At 27.9% G+C, this 18,982-nt stretch overlaps 1 protein-coding gene and 1 long non-coding RNA gene across 2 annotated transcripts in view; one reads left to right on the top strand and one right to left on the bottom strand.

Moving 5' to 3' along the window:
* Positions 1-16,475, bottom strand: part of LOC129977884 (structural maintenance of chromosomes protein 4-like) — a 65,811-nt gene extending 49,336 nt beyond the window's left edge. Inside the window, exons 1-4 of the mRNA XM_056090591.1 lie at positions 16,317-16,475; positions 6,181-6,266; positions 4,705-4,847; positions 1,761-1,952 (exon numbers count right to left, since the gene is read on the bottom strand). Of these exons, the coding sequence (XP_055946566.1) occupies positions 1,761-1,952; positions 4,705-4,847; positions 6,181-6,247 (402 nt within the window). The 5' untranslated portion in view covers positions 6,248-6,266; positions 16,317-16,475. The remainder of the gene's footprint in view (positions 1-1,760; positions 1,953-4,704; positions 4,848-6,180; positions 6,267-16,316) is intronic.
* A 249-nt stretch (positions 16,476-16,724) lies between these two features.
* LOC129969163 (uncharacterized) lies at positions 16,725-18,756 on the top strand. The gene is made up of 2 exons (XR_008784471.1): positions 16,725-16,871; positions 18,477-18,756. It is a non-coding gene; the product is annotated as an uncharacterized LOC129969163 (long non-coding RNA).
* Positions 18,757-18,982: the final 226 nt, after the last annotated feature.

The raw sequence follows: 18,982 nt of genomic DNA, 5'->3' as shown, positions 1-18,982 counted from the left end.
GTTTTGTCTATTTATCTATTTTTGCATGTTTGATAAATGAGGTTCATCTAAGTTTCAACATCAATCTACAAGAACAAGATATGTTATAATTATTTTGTACAAAATGCCTCTGATCTGATAAGGAAATTTATTTTAAAAATTATGTATGACGACTAAAATCAATGCAAGTAATACTAGTAGTTTTCCCCCTTCTGCTTTCACAATGGTTTCTATAAAAAACAATCTTGAAATTGCTTCAGCAAGATTGAAAGAATATCTTTATTTATAATAAAAGTGAATGTGTATCAGACCATTAGGTCTAGAACTTTTAAAACTGGTACATATATACTTTGTGCATCGCAAAATGATTTTTTGTGATTTAATTAAAAATTAAGTAAATTTTTGGCCTTTTTCTATGATAATTCCCAAAAATATTACAGTACAAAAATAATTATTGCAACATCTTAAAATTCAAAAAATATCTTTTCAATGATATCACTTTTTTTTTTTTTTTTTTTTTTTTTTTTGTTGCTCTAGCAGTGCACTTGTAGCTCTGCCTGCACGTAAATGTTCTAGATGCTTGCAAGAAAAAGCAAAATATACTCAATTATAATGCTTTTATATTCAATCCATATGAAGTTTTAACTTAAGTAATTTGGATAAAAAATAGTTTTAATATCAGTGTTTGGATAAAATGTACAAATTTCTTTCAGCTCTCCATCTAGAATTCAGTAGTGTATAATTGGCAATAGGAAAAACATGAAATTTCTAGGATTATTTAGTAGTATTTTTAATAGATTAAATTTTACTTAAAACAGAGTTGCCATTCAAATCTGGAAAAAGAAAAAAATCCCTGTATGTATATGCAATATAAGAGGATATGTATGAACATCATTAATAACCTTTATTACATCATCATGGAATAACAATGCTCCATTACTTTAATGAGCAAAAAAAAAAAAAAAAAAAAAAAAACAAGGATCTTCAATAAATGTGGGTTTAAACAAGATGCAGTTTTTAAAACAATAACATTTTTTGACATATGTTCAAATATTTTTATAGTATTCTTAACAAATATAAAATGTTCTACTAAAAAGCCTCTTTTTTTTTCAATTTGAGTAGCTCCACCAATATTCAAGTAGCTTGCAATCATTATTCCAGTATTGGTATCCCCCCCCTTCAGTCGTAGATTTTTAATATGATCAAGCAAAAATAACTGTCTAATGCAGTAGTTTCTGCAATTATGCTTCTTTTGACAATGACAATTCGGAATTTTTGTGGAATGGAGTTAAAAGTTTCATCAAAGCATAATACAAATTTTTTATTGTCTAAACATTTCATAAGAGACTGTTGAAAAGACGAAGCTAATCCATAACAAATAATGTACAACATCTTGGACGATCTAAAGTACATAGGAACTCTTTATCTAAAAATAAAAAGCATTGAAAATTTAGAACAGATGTTAATAAGTCTATTTTGTAAACTGAAATGGGCTTTTCAATTTTACTATCTGCATTATTACCAGAAATTGGAGTTGTATTTTACAGTTTTTAAGTTAACAGTTATTTTTAAATGATTGATATTAATTATTAAGTTACAAGAAATTCTTTGTATTATCCTTGTTACATTTTACCACATACAGAATTTTTCCAATATTATTAGGATGCTATTTTCATTAAAATAATGAATGTAAATCATTTCAAATGCTTCATTATACAGAGACAGTCACAAACATCAGACACACTGTAAAAAGGTGAAAAATATCTGTACTGTATACTTACCCCTTCTTTGACAACAGCAAAATGAACAGCAACTGTACATGAAGTAAGATCCGGATATTTAGAGCTCTTGTGAATTAAAGCATTTATTTTTTTAGCACGAATATTTTTTGCCTTCTGACCAAATACAAACATCAAAGCGTCAATAACATTTGATTTTCCACTTCCATTAGGACCAACAACAGCTGTAAAATTCTAAAAAAAAAAAAAAAATGCAATTAAAAAGTTTTAGTTATATATATTGCAACAAACATTATTTTAATGAATAGAAAGTCATAGAAGGTTTCTTTGAAGTAATTTGATATAACAAAATCTGGTTTAAATTACTTGTTACTAGTCACAAATGAAAACTCCTTAATATCAAAAATTATTACTTATTCATAAAATAAGTAATATATAGAATATATATCTTTCTAACATTATTACAATGGGGGGAAGTACAGTGCAGTTAAAGGCAAGAAGTACAGTTAAAAAAATTCAATTGCTTTTAGATTAGAAAACTTCATTAATGTTAGTATCAAAGAGAATACAAAAATATGAACAGTGATCGTCAGTTGTTGCTTTCTGTCTGAGTCCCTAAGTTAGATCAAAAGTAAAAGTATTAAATGTTTATGTTAATAATTTAATTTTATGAAAATGGGAAAAATAATCCTATTTCTTTTGTTCTTTTTAATCATGCTGACAAAATGATTATAATTTTTAGTTTAGATAAGTTTGAAAAATTTATTTCATATGAAAATTAATGAAATTTAGATACATCTTCAATAATCCTTTTCTTACATCAGTTAAAAATTTTTTAAATTATCTTTTTCATGATGCCAATTTAATAGTCATGCAAATTTTTGCTGAATTTTGAGAATTTTTTTAAATTATGTTTTTTTATGATTTCCAAAAACAGATTACATTGTTGCTTTGAGTTCAAACTATTTTCATTGTGTAATCAAAAATCTGAGTGCATGATTTCTTTCATTGTTGAAAGCTAAAGAACAAGTTTCTGTTTTATATCTGTGCAGTTTATAAGATGTATAAAAAATGAAGTTTCAATGTCACAAAATTTAGAAGATAAATGTAACATATATTTATGCTTTTAATAGCAATATGATGTTATAGGACCGATTTCCATTAGAAAGCGTTCATATATACAATAAACAAGAAGTGAGAGATAATTACGATAACATGGTTTTAATATTTTATAATTTGGCAAAATCATGAAGTTATATATATAAGATTAAAAAAAAAAAATTACATGTAACCAATACTCCCAGTAAAGCAGCTGATTGCCAAAGATAAATGGTTTTAAATAAAAAGAAATGTCTACTAAATTGCGACTAAGAATGAATAAATTATGAAAATTTCATTATTATTATCTTTTAAAAACCAATGATTTTAGATTACTGCAATGAAATCTCAAAGAAGATATGACATTCAGCACAAAGATTTTTCCCAATAATTTAAGATTATGAAAATGCTGATTGTTCTAAAATTGTAATGTTCAAAACTTCATATATGTCCGCTTTCACCACAAAAAGAAATGTTTATTTATTTATTTGAATGCTTAAGTTTCAAGAATATTTTGCAGAATATGATTCCTCAAGGACAAACGACTGTATAAAATTTGGGCTTCATTATTTTTAGAAGTATACATATGTACAAAATAAAATATTATTTGCATTATTCATTTTTTTAAAGTAAAATTAAAATTGAATTCTACAATGAATCATAATTTTTTTAATTGAATAATTCTTTGAAATATGCATAAGTTAGGAAAATTATTCTGTAATGTACATAAGATTTCAATACTGAAGATTATGTTTTCTGTATTCATATTTCTCAAAAGAACATGTTTGTTTTCAGTAAAAATGTTTTTATATCAAATGAAGTTTAATAACTTATATTTTAATTTAAATTTAAAATTTTCCAAAAGCTAGCAAAAAGAGAGATACATAATACAATGACTTAAGGCTTCTATAAAGTACAATTTATATGATTATCAAAATTTGAAGCTGAAAAACATTTTGTTGCAGAAGCTATTAAAATAAAAAGTTACATAGAATATTTAATTAAAAATTTTGCTGAATGTTAATTTCAGAGAACCAGACAATCACTAAAAGCAGCTAGTGTATAGTAAAAGTATAATTGCACAATAATGATGGAGCATTCTGTTGCGTTGAGTGTTGAAATTAATTGTCAAAATCAATCCAATTACTGAGACTGAGGGCTTTGTCAAAGTTTAATTTTGTATTATCTCTTGAAACGAAGACAAAACAGTTTGCAGTATTCATATTGAATAAAAATTTCTAATTTAGTAAAACAACTGTGACTGGGAAACTCTGTTGTAGGCTTCCATACCAAATAAATAGTACAGTGAAGTTGTATTTAAAAAAATTTCTTTCAAAAATAGTGGGGGGTAAGAAGACAGGTGACTACTACTAATAGCATTTCTAGAATTCACAAGCTTCTATATTAAGCAGAATTTTACAAAATCAGAGAAGTGGTTAGGGCAAGAAAAATATGATCAATTTATTTAAATTTCCTGCAAAGAAATTCATTCATTCATTAATATACATTAAGAAACAACACATAACTAAGTAAATTTTAGATTTAGAGTCAAGAACTTTGTAAAAATTCATTTGAACCTCTAGTCTCCCCCCTCCCCAAATTACACATAAGATGAGTTTTTAAGATAACACTAAAATAACAACCTTAATGTTTTATTTTAATCTAGCGATTTATAAGAATAGTCATCATATCAAGAAAGTAATTAAACTATTCTATCTTTCCACTAATACTGTTTAAAACATAAAAACGTTCTGTAGCTGAAATTTTTTAAACAATTAAGCATAAATTATATTAAATTAAGAAAAATTATGACTTGCAGAATTGTAAACCTTTTGAAATAAGCAGATACTATTTAAAACAAGTAGAACAACTAGAAAATAAAACAAACTTTATCAAAAGGGCCGATATCCTGTACTCCAGCATAAGATTTAAAGTTCTCAACAGTCAAGTGAGTGATGATTAATCTAGAATCTGGAATATCATGTGTCAATGCAGGAGGTGGAGCAGGTGGTATAACTATTTCCTCAATTCCTAAAATGCAAAATTAAGTAATAAAAAGTCTTTTGATAAAAAATTATATTACTTTAATTTTATGAATGAAGAGGATTATTCATTATATTTATAATTCAAATAATAACTGAATATTTTTTATTTATAAACAAAGGCAAGAAAATCCAAACTCCTAAGATATGACAAATAAAAAGAATTTAACCTTTTGCTTAAAAATGACTTACATATGCTTAAGGATACCAATTAAAGTTAAAATTATAGGCTGAAAATAAAACAGAATATTTAAATAACAGTTATTTGTTATGAAGTGAAAAATAATAAATTTGTTGACTTCATGTGTAATTTTCTACTTAATTTAGTCATTCAGAAGACATATTTTAAAGCAAAACAAAACATTTATCAAATGATAAAATACACTTATATAATAAAATACAAATCCTTTTCACCACACATCTTGTAACATGTTCTTACAGTACTTAAAATAGATATGTAAATGAAAATAAATCCAAAACATCTAACTGCTGTCATTCTCGTAACACTCTTTCTAATAACAATAAATAAATAATAATCATGTTTTTGTAACCCATAAATAAAATATGCTTGCATATCTACACATTCTCTCTTTATTAACGGAAAAGATAGAACTCATCAAATAAGCCTCGAAGAGATAGAAATTGCTATAAAATAAGGAACTTTTATTTAAAAGATTTGTTTTAGAAAATAATGGTTACATGCACAATATTTTAAAGCAATATCCAAATGAATATATTACTTTTTGTTTCTGAAGCATACAAGTTTTAAGATTAATCATATGATTTTCATTGATTAATAATTTAAAAAAGTTTGACCACTCGTTTTGTATTGAATGCATCTTAGTTTATCCACTATGATGTTTACATCTTCCTTCATATTTAAATAACCTGTTGAATCTTAAATGTTCAGTTATAATTATTATTCACTTGGGAAAAAGTATAATAAAAACTATGAATATATTGTTAACATTCTAATTATGAAACTGCATTGTATTCTATATAATGTGAAACAAAAGAGAAATTTGTTAAAAATACAAAGAAAAAATAAATCAAATAAAAATAAAATACTAAGCAGATAATGATTTTTAAAACCTGAATTGAATTAAATTGATAGTTAGCTAAATGCCTGTATTACACAACAGCAAAATTATTTATTACAAAAGGCAAATATATTTTAGAAAATATCAAATAACTTTGTTGTTAACAATATTAAACATGTCTTTTTTAAACATCCAATATATATATATATATATAAATTTACAAATAATTTCTCATGATTAAAAAACATTTTTTCCCAATACAAAATGAAAAAGGATCCTTACTTATATTTCCTTCTTGATCTTCCTGAAAGCCTAGTTCCTCCCATGTAAGACGCTTTCGAGTAGACATAACTATTTATCTATAGTGTCTAAAAGAGGACAAAAATTTAGAGCTTAATATAAATAGCAAAAGAAATTATTTATCATTAATTTTATGATTATAATTGCTTATTTTTCATTATCAACAAAAATAATAACAGAGGAAAAAAAACTCAATTATATTAGAACCAACCATCTTTGGTGACCAGCTGGTTCAATGGGAATATCAGTCATCTTTAATTTCAATCAAATACCTTGTGTACAATTTCATGTTCATAATTCCTTTAATGTCAAATTATAATAAACATTAAAGGAATCTCATTTTAATAATCTGCTTGTTGTATATGTGATCATTCCTATGAAATCCAGTTTCATACCATCATAGTCTAAAAAGGTTACCAATTAAATCTTTTTCAATCAATGAGTTTTTGAAAAAGGTTTAATTCGTAATCAATCAATGAGTTTTTAAAAATGCTGTACCACACATTGCCAATGATGACAAATCTCTTGTAAAAAGATAGGATTTTTACTGTAGCAAGAGAAATCATTCTGATGATAAATGTTTTCATTTTGATTAAAGTGACATTCAAAACTATATTTCTCAGGAAAGAAGAATTTTGTTCTATCGTAGAGTCCCAATTGCAAATTCTAGACAATCATGATGTGATTGTAATTGTTTAGAGTTGAATCATTCTCTGCAATGTCCTTTCTGGAATGTAAACTTCTGAAGTGACTGTTCATAAATGAGCAAGAGGATAATTTGAAAAATAAGACAAAATGTCAATGCCTGTTCATTTGCATAACCTCTCATTCTCCTAAGAGAAATAAAAATTTTCTAGTTTTAAATAACCAAACCATTTTGTAATGCAATTCCTAGAAGGATGCCATGAATCTGGGAAAAAAAAATTGTATTCTGCAACTAGATTAGCATTACAATTTACTAGCATTCCATACAACTAAAATGATCAGCTTTTCAAGACATTCCTCATTATTAAAATATGCAATTCTTTTCCCAAAATTTATTATCACAGTTATGAGCAAAGGATTTTGTTTTCTTATTCAACACTCCACTATTTCTCTAAGATATCTTAAATTTTCAATTTGTCGATTATTTTCTTTATAAAAACAAAGTTACAATTGCCAGTAAATCAAAATGAATAATAGCATACTTGATTAGCAGATTTCTTTGAAATCACGATGATGTACTACTAGAAAAATATTTGCATATGAACAGTTTTTCTAAATTGAATAATTTTGTATTTTTGAAATAAATTTTTCTATTTAAATTTGTGATAAGATCTTTTAAATTTAAGGGGGAAAACACACACACACATATCTTTTTGAAATATTTTTTTGACAGAAGCAAACATTTGTGTATGCAATGATTAATTTAAAAGAAACATTTTACTGATTAACATTTTTTCATAATAATGAGGGCAATATAAAAAATCAATTTTGACGGTAACCAAAGAGTTCCTATACAACTATCCACTTTGTATTCAGAAGTATATGTCTAGTTATAATATTTAGGGAAATAAAAACTTGTTTCCTCTTTTCAGGACATTATATGTTGCTGTATTATTGCAAATGCCAAAAGAAAAACCACATTTTTATTCATTTCATGCAAAACCAATTGGGAATATAGAATAATTACTAGAATTAATTGCACCTTCTGCTTAATGAAAAAAATATTTCAATATATAATTATTTTTATACTGCAAAAATGTTAACAGGAAAGCATATTGTTATATTGGTTCTATGGCAAATTAGAAGTAAGTAGTTAATAAATTTAAAGAATCCAGTTGAGTTTGTATATTAACTTGAACTGCCTGGTATAATTTGATTGAAAATTAGATCTGCTGCAATAATGCTTAGAAACTTAGATCTTATAAAATTATGAAATTCACTCACTTGTCATTTCAACCATAATATTAATTAAGAAATCAAACATTAAAGAGATTTTTATAACAAATGTATTTATAATATCCTAAAGCATGTCTTTTGGCTTCAATTTCCTTTAAGATTATCTTCATGATCACATTAGCAAGGCTGAAAGTCAATAGATTTTACCTGCAGAACAGTGTTTATTACATGCTTAATTATATGTTGCTTATGTCTCGACTGGCAATCCAAGCGGGAAAAAATATTATACACAAAAAGTACTAGAAACTTCTCATAGGGAAGAGTGGGACAAATTTCTTCCTTTTTTTTTACATCATTAGTGCAGTTAATAAAAATCTAATAGTATGCCAATGAGGGAACATACTATTAAATATTTATAATTAACAAAAGTGTAGTTTATAGAAATCTAATAACAGCAAAATATAAACAACTAGAGAGAAGGGTTACGATTTTTGTCGAATAGGAAGGAAGGCAACTTTAAACGAAGGCTGTGCTATTTCTTGTAGTTGCTTTTGCTGTTGGTTTGTAAATGGTTGTACTGTCTTTTGTTTTCTTGGAACTAATGGAAGTGGAGATATTGTTGGAGGAGTTTCACTAGTAAATTTTCAAGTATTGTTTCCAGTTTTTGCATTGACTACAAAGCTGTATTCTTTATATTTTGGGGTGCCGAGGAAATTGGCACTGTAATTCAGAAAAATTCAAGGTAGGATTCTTTTTTATTGTTTCAGTTGATGCCCTTTTTGATTTTGGCCACATCCAATTGGGGCCTTCATCAGGTATGACGGAGAGAAAACCAGAAGACTTAGAGCAAGTATAAGGACAGAAAGATTAATTGCATCTTAACAAATGAGTTATTGATAAAAAGATAAAGCTACCATTGCAGTTTAAAGGGGCTGCACCAACATTAAATTGTACATTGTTAGTAATACTGGTTCATCCCCATGGATTAAACCCACAATCATCAATGCCATATTTGGAACCCTTACTCATAATGATGATACTTTTTTCCCTAAATAAACACCAAAAATTGATTTTAATTACCCTGCATTTAAGCTCAGTGGGAAAAGTGATGAATTTTGTCAATAGTGTTCCTAATGCAAGGATTTGAATTATAGACATGAATATTGTAACTAAATACATAATTTGAAATGTAGACACAGACTTCAGCATATTTGACGTTAATGAAGAGCTCTCTATGTAGGACATTACTGCTGTTAAAATATTAAGATTTAAAAAGAAGGGGATGTCAGACCCTATTCCGATTGTTTTAGCTGAAGAAAGCAAACCACTCAGAAATAAAGATTGGTCGACTCATCTTCAAAGTTACAGAGTTCATTCAGAATCCCAAGTTATATTACAAATGCTTAAAATTTGATCATACACAGATCCAGTGCCAAAACGATAAAAGATGCAAAAATTGTGCAGGCTCACATGCTGAAGGTTGTAATTTACCCACAAAATGTTTCAGATGTGAAGAAGCCCATGACGCATTCAGTAAAGAGCGCAGATTTTACTCCCTAGAAAAAGATATTATAAATCTGGTTACAGAAAAAGACATCTCATTCCGGGAAGCAAGGAGGAAAATCGCAGCGTAAACTTTTGCACAAACAGTTAAAGGTGATTTGCTGGTTCAAAGAACGGTAAACCCAAACAAGCAAATAAAGGACAGCTGTCTTAGGGAAAATTTTCAAACCGATTATTCTAGATAGGCTACTACGCTTTTTTTTCTCTGTTTTATGCCGGATTCCTATCTACAAAGGCTGTGACAGGCTATTTGCAGCTCTACTCAATAAAATGCTGACAACCAGAGCCCAGAAAAATCTCGTATATGGTATTTCTTTTGATATTAAGCATGCGTACAATAATGTTTGGCATGATGGCTTAATACTCAAGATACTAAAATAGGGAATTAAGGGTAATCTTGTCCTGTGGATCTCTTATTTCTGACAAGATAGGAAAGCTTTTGTTTCATGGAGAGGCATGTCCTTTTCATTATTTAAGCACAAAAGGGGTGTCCCGCAGGGAAGTGCCCTTTCCCTTTTCACAGTTTTTATGAATGATATCTATAGTATGTTACCTAATGATTTACTTGCTTCATCTATGCGGATGACATATTTTTATTAGTAGAGGTAACTATTATTTTATTAGTAGAGGTAAACTAATATTAAGATGATTAAAAACAAGAGGTGTTTCTGCATTTCTAAAATGGGAAATTGGTGCAATGATTGGCATACGGATATTGCTCCTCTAAAACATAATATAATAAACCTTTCATCTCGTAAACCACCATTTGGGTTTGCAATCCTTTTTCGTGGTTGTAGTATCCCTTGGTACAATAATGTTCATTATCTTAGCATTCAATTTGCTGCAACCTTATCCTTTCATTCACATATTAATGAACTTAAAATCAAAATTTTTAAGAAAGTAAACGTGATCAAACAATTGGTCACTTCCAGAGGAGTGCGAACGCATCTAATTTGATCAAAAAATGCAAAGCATGCATTACTCAATCTATTGGAGCTTATATGATTGATATGACCAAGAAAGCTGGCTAGGCAGCTTTGCAAACTATTCAGAATAACACCCTTAGATTTGTTCTTGGTCTCCCACAGTAGATACCTCTCCCAATTCTATACAAAATATCGAATTAAATCAATATTAAATTTAGGTTCGAGCAGAAAAACATGATATTTTTTGTGAACCAGTTCACATCCTGTGAATTCACAGATGTAGCAAGATCAATAACCGAGGTTAAATCTATCATTTCTAACCACTAATTCCAAAAGACTCCCTAGCTGGGCACATATTGGAAGATTATTGCCATCTAGAAAGCCTGTCTCTGGACCAAATTGTCCCGATTATGGTTTCGGCAAGATGGGATGATTGCAAGCATTTCGCTATTAGGACTCATGACTTGAGTTTCCAACAATGAAATTTGGATCTAAATATTATTAAACTTATGTATGCTGAGTTCATATCACAGCTCCCCCTGGGCAGGATTATTTTGGTCACAGATGCATCCAAAAATAAGAATTTTACTGCGGTTGCTGCTGTCAACTGCTTCTTGAATGAGGTCATAAAGGGAAAAATACACAACATAAATTCTGTGTTTTTAGAGGAGGGATTTGCTATGGCCCTCCTCTATGGCTGATATCACTCCTGCCTATGTGGGAATTGCAGAAAATGAAAGGCTGACCTTTGTAGCGAAGCAATCCTTAACTTCTCCTTATATCTGTGACTGATCTCGCCCGATGATACCAGTTCAGGATGAAATGGGAAAACTCCAAATATTATGAGAAATATAAATGGTTTGATACTTTTAATTTAAAAAAACTCAATTTATCTAGATGTTATGAGAGGTATTAATTTTTCAATTAATATCTAGGACTCTTCCAGTTAATGCAATTCTTCATAAATGCAGGTTCACTGAATTATCAAATTGTGTCCATTGCCAGGTTCCAGAAGCCTGTGAACATTTTGTTCTCTCACGCCGTAAACACGAGACAGAGCCAAGTTGGGTTGTATTCCACTATCTTTTAATTGGATTTGTGATTTTTCCATCCAGGGTTGTCATAAATTGAAGGCTATTTTAGTCTTTCTTGTTGATTCTGGCAGATCTTAATTCTCTTGTGATATTCGTGTTTTGATTTTGTTAACCTAGCACAATCTAAGAACCCGTTCAGGTACATATGCCGGAAAGCAAACCTTCATCCTTCCTATAAACAACTAGTTTTTATTTGCATAGTTAAAAATTATAACATTTTTGTCCAACACCTCACTTATATGAGTTATTACGAGATGGCCAGGTGCAGCAAATTTCAAATAAAAATTAAATTTTGCATTCTATCTTTTGCTATATGTGTGAAATAATTAAAGCAATCAATATGGTTCCAATTTTCATTCAGAATTGAAAAATATCCTTCTTGAATTGGAGTTGCATGCTTACAAATGTTTTTTTTTAACATAATAGTTCACATGTTCAAATATAATTATATATTACAAATGTTCTATTTTATATACTGCAAAATATATTAACAAGATTTAAAATAGTTTATTTATTTTAATGTTTCTAAATAAAAAAATATTTGATTATTAGATTTTTGATATTACTTTCTTTTTATACCAGCCTCCAGAATGAAATCCAGAAAAATTATTTACTTTAAATTCTATAATGGCAATATGAGATCATTTTGACACTTTCCAAAACTCAAATTAAGATTCAGCTGCTTCTGGTTTTTAGTTTAATTATATAAATGCTGTTTTTTATTTTTTTTTATAAGTAACACAGGGGTTATATTGGGATGGATTTCATTATTCTGAGTTCAATTCGGATGATGAGTTATGACAGCTGGACTGGTACTTCCTTCCCCAAACTTCTACACCACAACAGTGGGAGGACATTCGGCCCCAAAATTTAACAGGCACCAGACACACAGTGGCAGTCAAAAGTATTCGTATTTTGAAGTGGTAATCGCTTCATAGTATTTTATTTATTATACTACACCATTAAACACAGATACCAGGCCCTGTATCCTTTATTTTTGAGCAATTTCACCAAAAAAAGTTTTTTTGTAAAACAATTACAGAAAAAAATATATAAAAAATAGAAATTAATTATCAAAAGTATTCGTACACTTAAGAAATGTCCCTAAAAATATATAATTTATCACATTTTAATATTTAGAAGGATACCCCTTTGCCTTAATTATTGCTTTCATTCGACTAACTTCTTTGTGATATCTGGTGTAATTAATGCCAATTCTTCCAATATGGCGGTCTTCAGCTGATTTTTATTTTTTACTTGTCGTTTTTGATTTTGTCGTCTAAAATACTCCACAAATGTTCAATAGGATTCATGTCTGGCGATTGTGGAGGTGTGTTGAGTTCTTTCGGGAGTGTTATATAATACCCAGAGCTTAGCATTGTGAGCTGTATGCTTAGGGTCGTTGTCTTGTTGAAATATGTAGTTAGTTTGAAGATCCATTTGTGAAGCACTAGAATTCAAATTACTTTTTAGAATGTCAATGTACTTTTTGCGATCCATAATTCCATCAATGATGTGCAATTTACCCACTCCATGTGCACTCATACACCCCCAAACTAGAATGTTACCACCACCATGCTTTACTGTTGCACTCAAATTTTTTGGTTGTAGCTCTGCATTCTTTTTACACACTATTTGTCTGCCATCAGATCCAAACACATTAAACTTGCTCTCATCCGAGAATATAACCCTGTTCCAGAAATCAGGATTTTTATTAACATTTTGTTTGGTGAAAAACATACGTTTCTATCTATTAACTGCCGACACAAAAAACTTTTTTCGAGATACTCGACCATGGAATCCTGATTCGTTAAAAGTGCGGCGTATAGTACTTACTGAGATCGAAATTCCCTGTTTGAGGAGTTCTGCTTTAACTGCCGGGACACCCAATTTTGGATTTTTCTTAATCAATCTTACGAGTAAACGTCTGTGCTTACTGCTGAGTATTTTTGGGCGTCCACTTCGTGGAATATTTTCAACAGTATTGTGTTGGCAATGTCGATCTATAACACTCTGCACTGTAGATCGTGGTCTTCCAATAGCAAGTGATATCTTTCTTAAAGAGTTACAGTTATTATGTAGTTTCATTATCAGTTTCCTTTCAGCAAGAGAAGTTTCTTTCCCTTCCGAGCCATCTCAATTTAAAGCTGTATGATTAACAACAAAAAATGCGAGTTTTAAAGCTAGTAACCATAAGAATGAAACAGATAATGCAGTAAAAGTAAGAATAACATAACATCTCGCCAAATATATTCCCACAAACAATATTTGGCGCACAAATTGTCTTAATTTTATTATTTTACAACTTGAAATGTGGATGTATGAATACTTTTGAAGCACAAGGTTTAGTGGTGAGATTCAAATTCTCACTCTATCGAGAAGCTCTTTATGACCAAATTTAAAAATTTCCTCTTAAAAATTCAAATCATTCATGCAACAACTTGAAAGAAATTAAGACTTTTTGAAAATTTCTATTAATTTTTGCGCAATTTCAATTTTTATTCACTTTTGAAGTTAGAAATTTAAGTGTACAAATACTTTTGACTGCCACTGTACTTACATGTGCGAATGAAATTTCAATATTTGAACCTTAAGGTCCAGAAATTGAGACCTTACCAAAAGACTATGAATCCTGAATAAAAGTGTATCTTCTTCTTCTGGTTATGTTGCTTACAGACCATGAGTACTGGAAATCATCAGAATACTATCTGTTATCTCTAGTTTAGCAAATAATTTTCAAACTATTATGAGTCAATACAACTACTTGTTTCCATCAAGTGTTATGCAAGAAGAATAAATTTAACTTTTTGCCACAATTTCATACTCTTTGGATTGTTGATATCATTTCATTTAGAATTATATAATCATGATGATGTATCTTTTTTTAGCAAAATAACAAAGTATATTATCTGAGGCAATTAGTTCATTAGGCCTGTAGCACTTCCTGAAATTATTATTTTTAAAGAATTTTGATAATCCATATTAAGAGTTTAGTGAACGATGAAAATGGGAAATAATAATAAAAAAATTAATGAATCAATAAGTTGGAAATATGCTAGTTGAGAATACATTGAGACAAGGCCCAGAAGGCATTAAAATTAGCTTGTTGCGCAATAGCTGAAATCTAAAATGACTTTAACAGTGATTGAGCTGCTTTGAGTTTGGCCAAAAGTATTCTTTCCTCTTATTTATGTCCCTCTCCCACATAAGGCTTGCCTTAGATATCTTACTTTAGTTCCTTCGTTTCATTTGGTTCTTGTTTCGCTTTTTCTATGATCTAGAGACACTCAGCAGTTTTAATACACATTTCTTTTAGAAATCAATCATTAAAAAAATAATTAAATAAATAAAGCAAAAAGATAAAATAGCAATTGTCTAAAACACAACTGAAAATTTTTAGACTATTAAAAGATAAAGCTTTTTTTTAGAGCTACATTATAATTGTTTTCTCTTGTGAAATATTTTTTTAGTACTACTAGCTTTTGAACTTACAAGCTGCAATGCATAATAATACTGAAAGTCTCAAAGAAAAAATGATGGAAAAGAAAATATGTCTTTACATCTAGAAGAATTGTTATCCTGTAGCAGAAAAAGATAAAATTTCAATAATTAAATCTTGCTTATGATTTTATTATATTGTCCAATTATTATAATTTATTTATTATAATTCCAATAACTTTCCATTGACAACAATTTTTATGGATAATTAAAAAAATTATACCTATTACCTGTTTATTAGTATTATATATGTTATTAGTTATATATGTATAATTTCTGTGTAGTTTACATGGGGGGAAAAAAGAAGGGAACCACTGAAATGGACAATTACATTTTCAGTAATACAATAATATCATGGGACTGTCTCCATTACAAACATCCATGGAACAGAACATATACAGATTATTCAAATGGCATTTTTTAAAGTGTGATAACATAACAGAATTAAAAACATGAAATTCTATCTAAGCAGCAATATCTGAATGAAATATAACAAATGTTCTCCAGTGAACAAATTGGTCAGGAAAGTTGACAAGTTCACCATGAGGTAAGAGTTCAAAAAAACATATCAAATATATATCAGTAGGAAAAGCAAGATAAAGCTGAATAGGCTGTTTTCAAAAAAAAATTTAAAGATTTATTTAAAGCACAATCTAAGTAATAGTAAAGCAACAGTCAGTTTACAATAACACTGTATTGCTATTCTTAAGTTTATAACTTCAAAACTGTTTACAGTTTCTTGTTAATGGAAATAACTTTCATATATATTAAATATAACGATATTGGCTAAATCAATAAAATATAACATGCAAAATCTATGCATGACTTAAAATAAAAAACAGCAGTCTTTTTCTTTTTAAATTTTAGTAAATTATTCATTGACTTAATTTCTAACTCCGTGACAATTTTTAATTTATCGTTTTACCTACGAGATTATATATTGGAGATTTTATATAAAATTTGATATAAATTTCAAATTGATACCATAAGTAGACCATATATTTCCGTAGTCAGACTTCCTTTTTATTCACAAATTTTGAAACGTAAGAAAATTTGTATCAGATTTTATAGAAAAAAAAATAATAATTAACAGATGGTAACAAAATTCATACAATCAATGCCTGTTAACTGAAAATTATATGAAAAGTTAACGTACCGTTTAAAAATTGGAAATCGGTTAATGAACTTTAAAAATTAAGCCGATCATATGGACTTGATGAGTATATTATAAGGATATTAATTAAAAATAATCATACATTCAGCAATATCAATTGTCTAGAAAAAAAATTAACCATTTTCAATTCAAGTTTTGTTTACTAACGATTCTGATAATACTATTGGCGGGAATTTCAGGTGGAGTTGAAAGTGATCTCAAAGATACAAATAATTTAAATTTATAAATTTTATCATTTTTTTTTAATTTAAAGTTTTGCAAAAGTAATTAGTTATTTTTTTGTGAAAAATAATTATCAAATCAAATTTCAAAAATAAAGAAAAGCAGAATACGATCAAAGTCTGTCTGCAGTTATTTTACTAATACCGGTATGGTACATTATGGCAACAAGCCAATCAGAGCAGAATCGGAAAATCTTTTTAATGATAAACATGGCTCTTCTACAGAGATTTGTTGACAAAGTAAAGCAAATTTACTTAGTTTATGAATTACGTACTGCAATTTCGATGCTAGAGCCTTGGGAGAAGAGACTATTCAGTATCCTTTTTTAATAGATATATCATGATTTTTTAAAAAATTCATTATTGCAGGCAATATACTTTCCATTTTGTAGATAAGTGAGACGCCTCGTTAATTAACCGCGCCCGCTTACCGAAATGTCTTTTTTGTAATCTCGTACAACTTTTTTTTCTTTTCTTTATTCTTTTAACAATTTTTCTTGCAAAACAAGAAAATAATTTTTTTTTCTTCTCTTGTGTGTTTTACAATCTTAATTTATTGTTATTTTTTTTAATAATCCATTGCTTATATTTTTAAAAAAAATTAAATATTCTAGATTATTATGTTTTTATATTGACCATGAATTAAAGTAAATTAACTGGAATTATGCATATTATTTGTTAATATTTGCCTATGTAAATCTTTAACTGGCTTATAATTTATAAACATTTGAGAACAATAAAATTTATATAAAAGTGCATCCTTCCAAAATAGAAATTTAAAATGCTTTCAAATTTATAATCTTATATTTTCAAAATCTCGTCCCAAAATATTTTTTTCAATTTTAGTTATCTTGGGAAAAATTGGCATTAATTTGTATTCAACAACATTGTATTACAATTCATATATATTTAACAACAAAATAACTATTCATTATAGTTTGTTTGGTTTCTAAAATTATATCTATATATATATATATATAATTTTAGACAATTGACAACTAATGATAATTTTTCATCTTTAAATGCAAAAATATTTTCAGTAATGCATTTACTCCTTTGAGAATATATAAAAATAGATACTTTAATTTTGATATGATTTTTTAAATCTCATTTTTAGTAGATTTAAAAATTTTATATTGTGAAATGAGAATAACTTTCCTTACTTTATCTCCATGTCATTGGTATTGGTTATAATATGTGTGAATTAAGTTTTTTTTAAAAGTAACCATTTCAATAATGTCTTCTATATGGCAAGCAGATATTTAAATTGATTCGTATGTACCAAAATATACTTTATAAAAATGGACATATTTTGTGATTTAATGTTTTAGCACACATACGTAACTGCACAAGTTCAAACAAACATTTCAAACCTCTTAATTTTATGGATGCATAAAACAGTATAACTTGTAATGAACCAATTTATTTATAAGGACAAAGAAACTGTTTACATTATCTTTGTGGTATTCTTTTTAATTTTTCTATCTGGAGCTTGCAAATGTTCTTATATCATAGCACTTCTTAAGTTTTTGAATTAGCAATTTGGAACAGAATTTTCAGATTGTAGATACGCTTAACATTTCTTAAGTAAAACGAAATGTGTATATGTCAAATTATGATTTGAATACCATATTTTAAACTTAAAAGCTAGTAACTGTTTGCCAAGATATGTTGAAAATACTTGTATTGATAATGAGATACAATATAATAGCTGACTTCACTTCAAGAATATAACTTTTTTTTCCTTGAAAATTTGTAATTGTTTAAACTATTTAATAATGTTAAATACAGTGATAAGTTGTTTAAATAAATTACAAATTTTAATTGTTAGAAATGTGAAGTTTTTATCAGATTAAATTTTGAAAAATGATTCCTTATATATTCATTAATGAAATCCTATATTTCCTTAACTTTTAATTAGATAGTGTCCTGCTGCTTTTTATTGCTATGTCTTGTTATACAACATATATCTTCCTTCCACAGTATACTAGAAGTGCTATTGCATACTTCTCCAGTTAATGTCATCAATTTGATTGCAGAAAATTCCAATACTTTGCAACTTTCATTCCTTGTATATAATAGGAGTACATATAATTATCAATTTTTATATGAATATTGCAATGAATTTTTCAATTAAATTATTGCAATAAATTATTTTCATCTGTAAAATGTGTTATTTGAATAAATTTAAAATAACAATGCGTTATTTTTTATGTGGTTTTACATAAATCTTTATTTGATTCAAATATCAGGTTTTGAAGGATAGCAGATTAATTCATTTGATGTTTAGTATTGGGGGGAAAAAAACATGGAAGGAAAGTTCTTTTATATCATGAAAACTTGAGTATATTCCAATATCAGAATTTTGTTTCATTTAAGAAAACTTTTTATATCAGTATTACATACTCCTCCAAGACACATAATAAA

The sequence above is a fragment of the Argiope bruennichi genome, chromosome 1 (assembly GCF_947563725.1).
Source record: "Argiope bruennichi chromosome 1, qqArgBrue1.1, whole genome shotgun sequence".
Taxonomy (NCBI): domain Eukaryota; kingdom Metazoa; phylum Arthropoda; class Arachnida; order Araneae; family Araneidae; genus Argiope; species Argiope bruennichi.
Note: the sequence above shows the minus strand (reverse complement) of the source record. Positions and strands in the feature narration are given on the sequence as shown.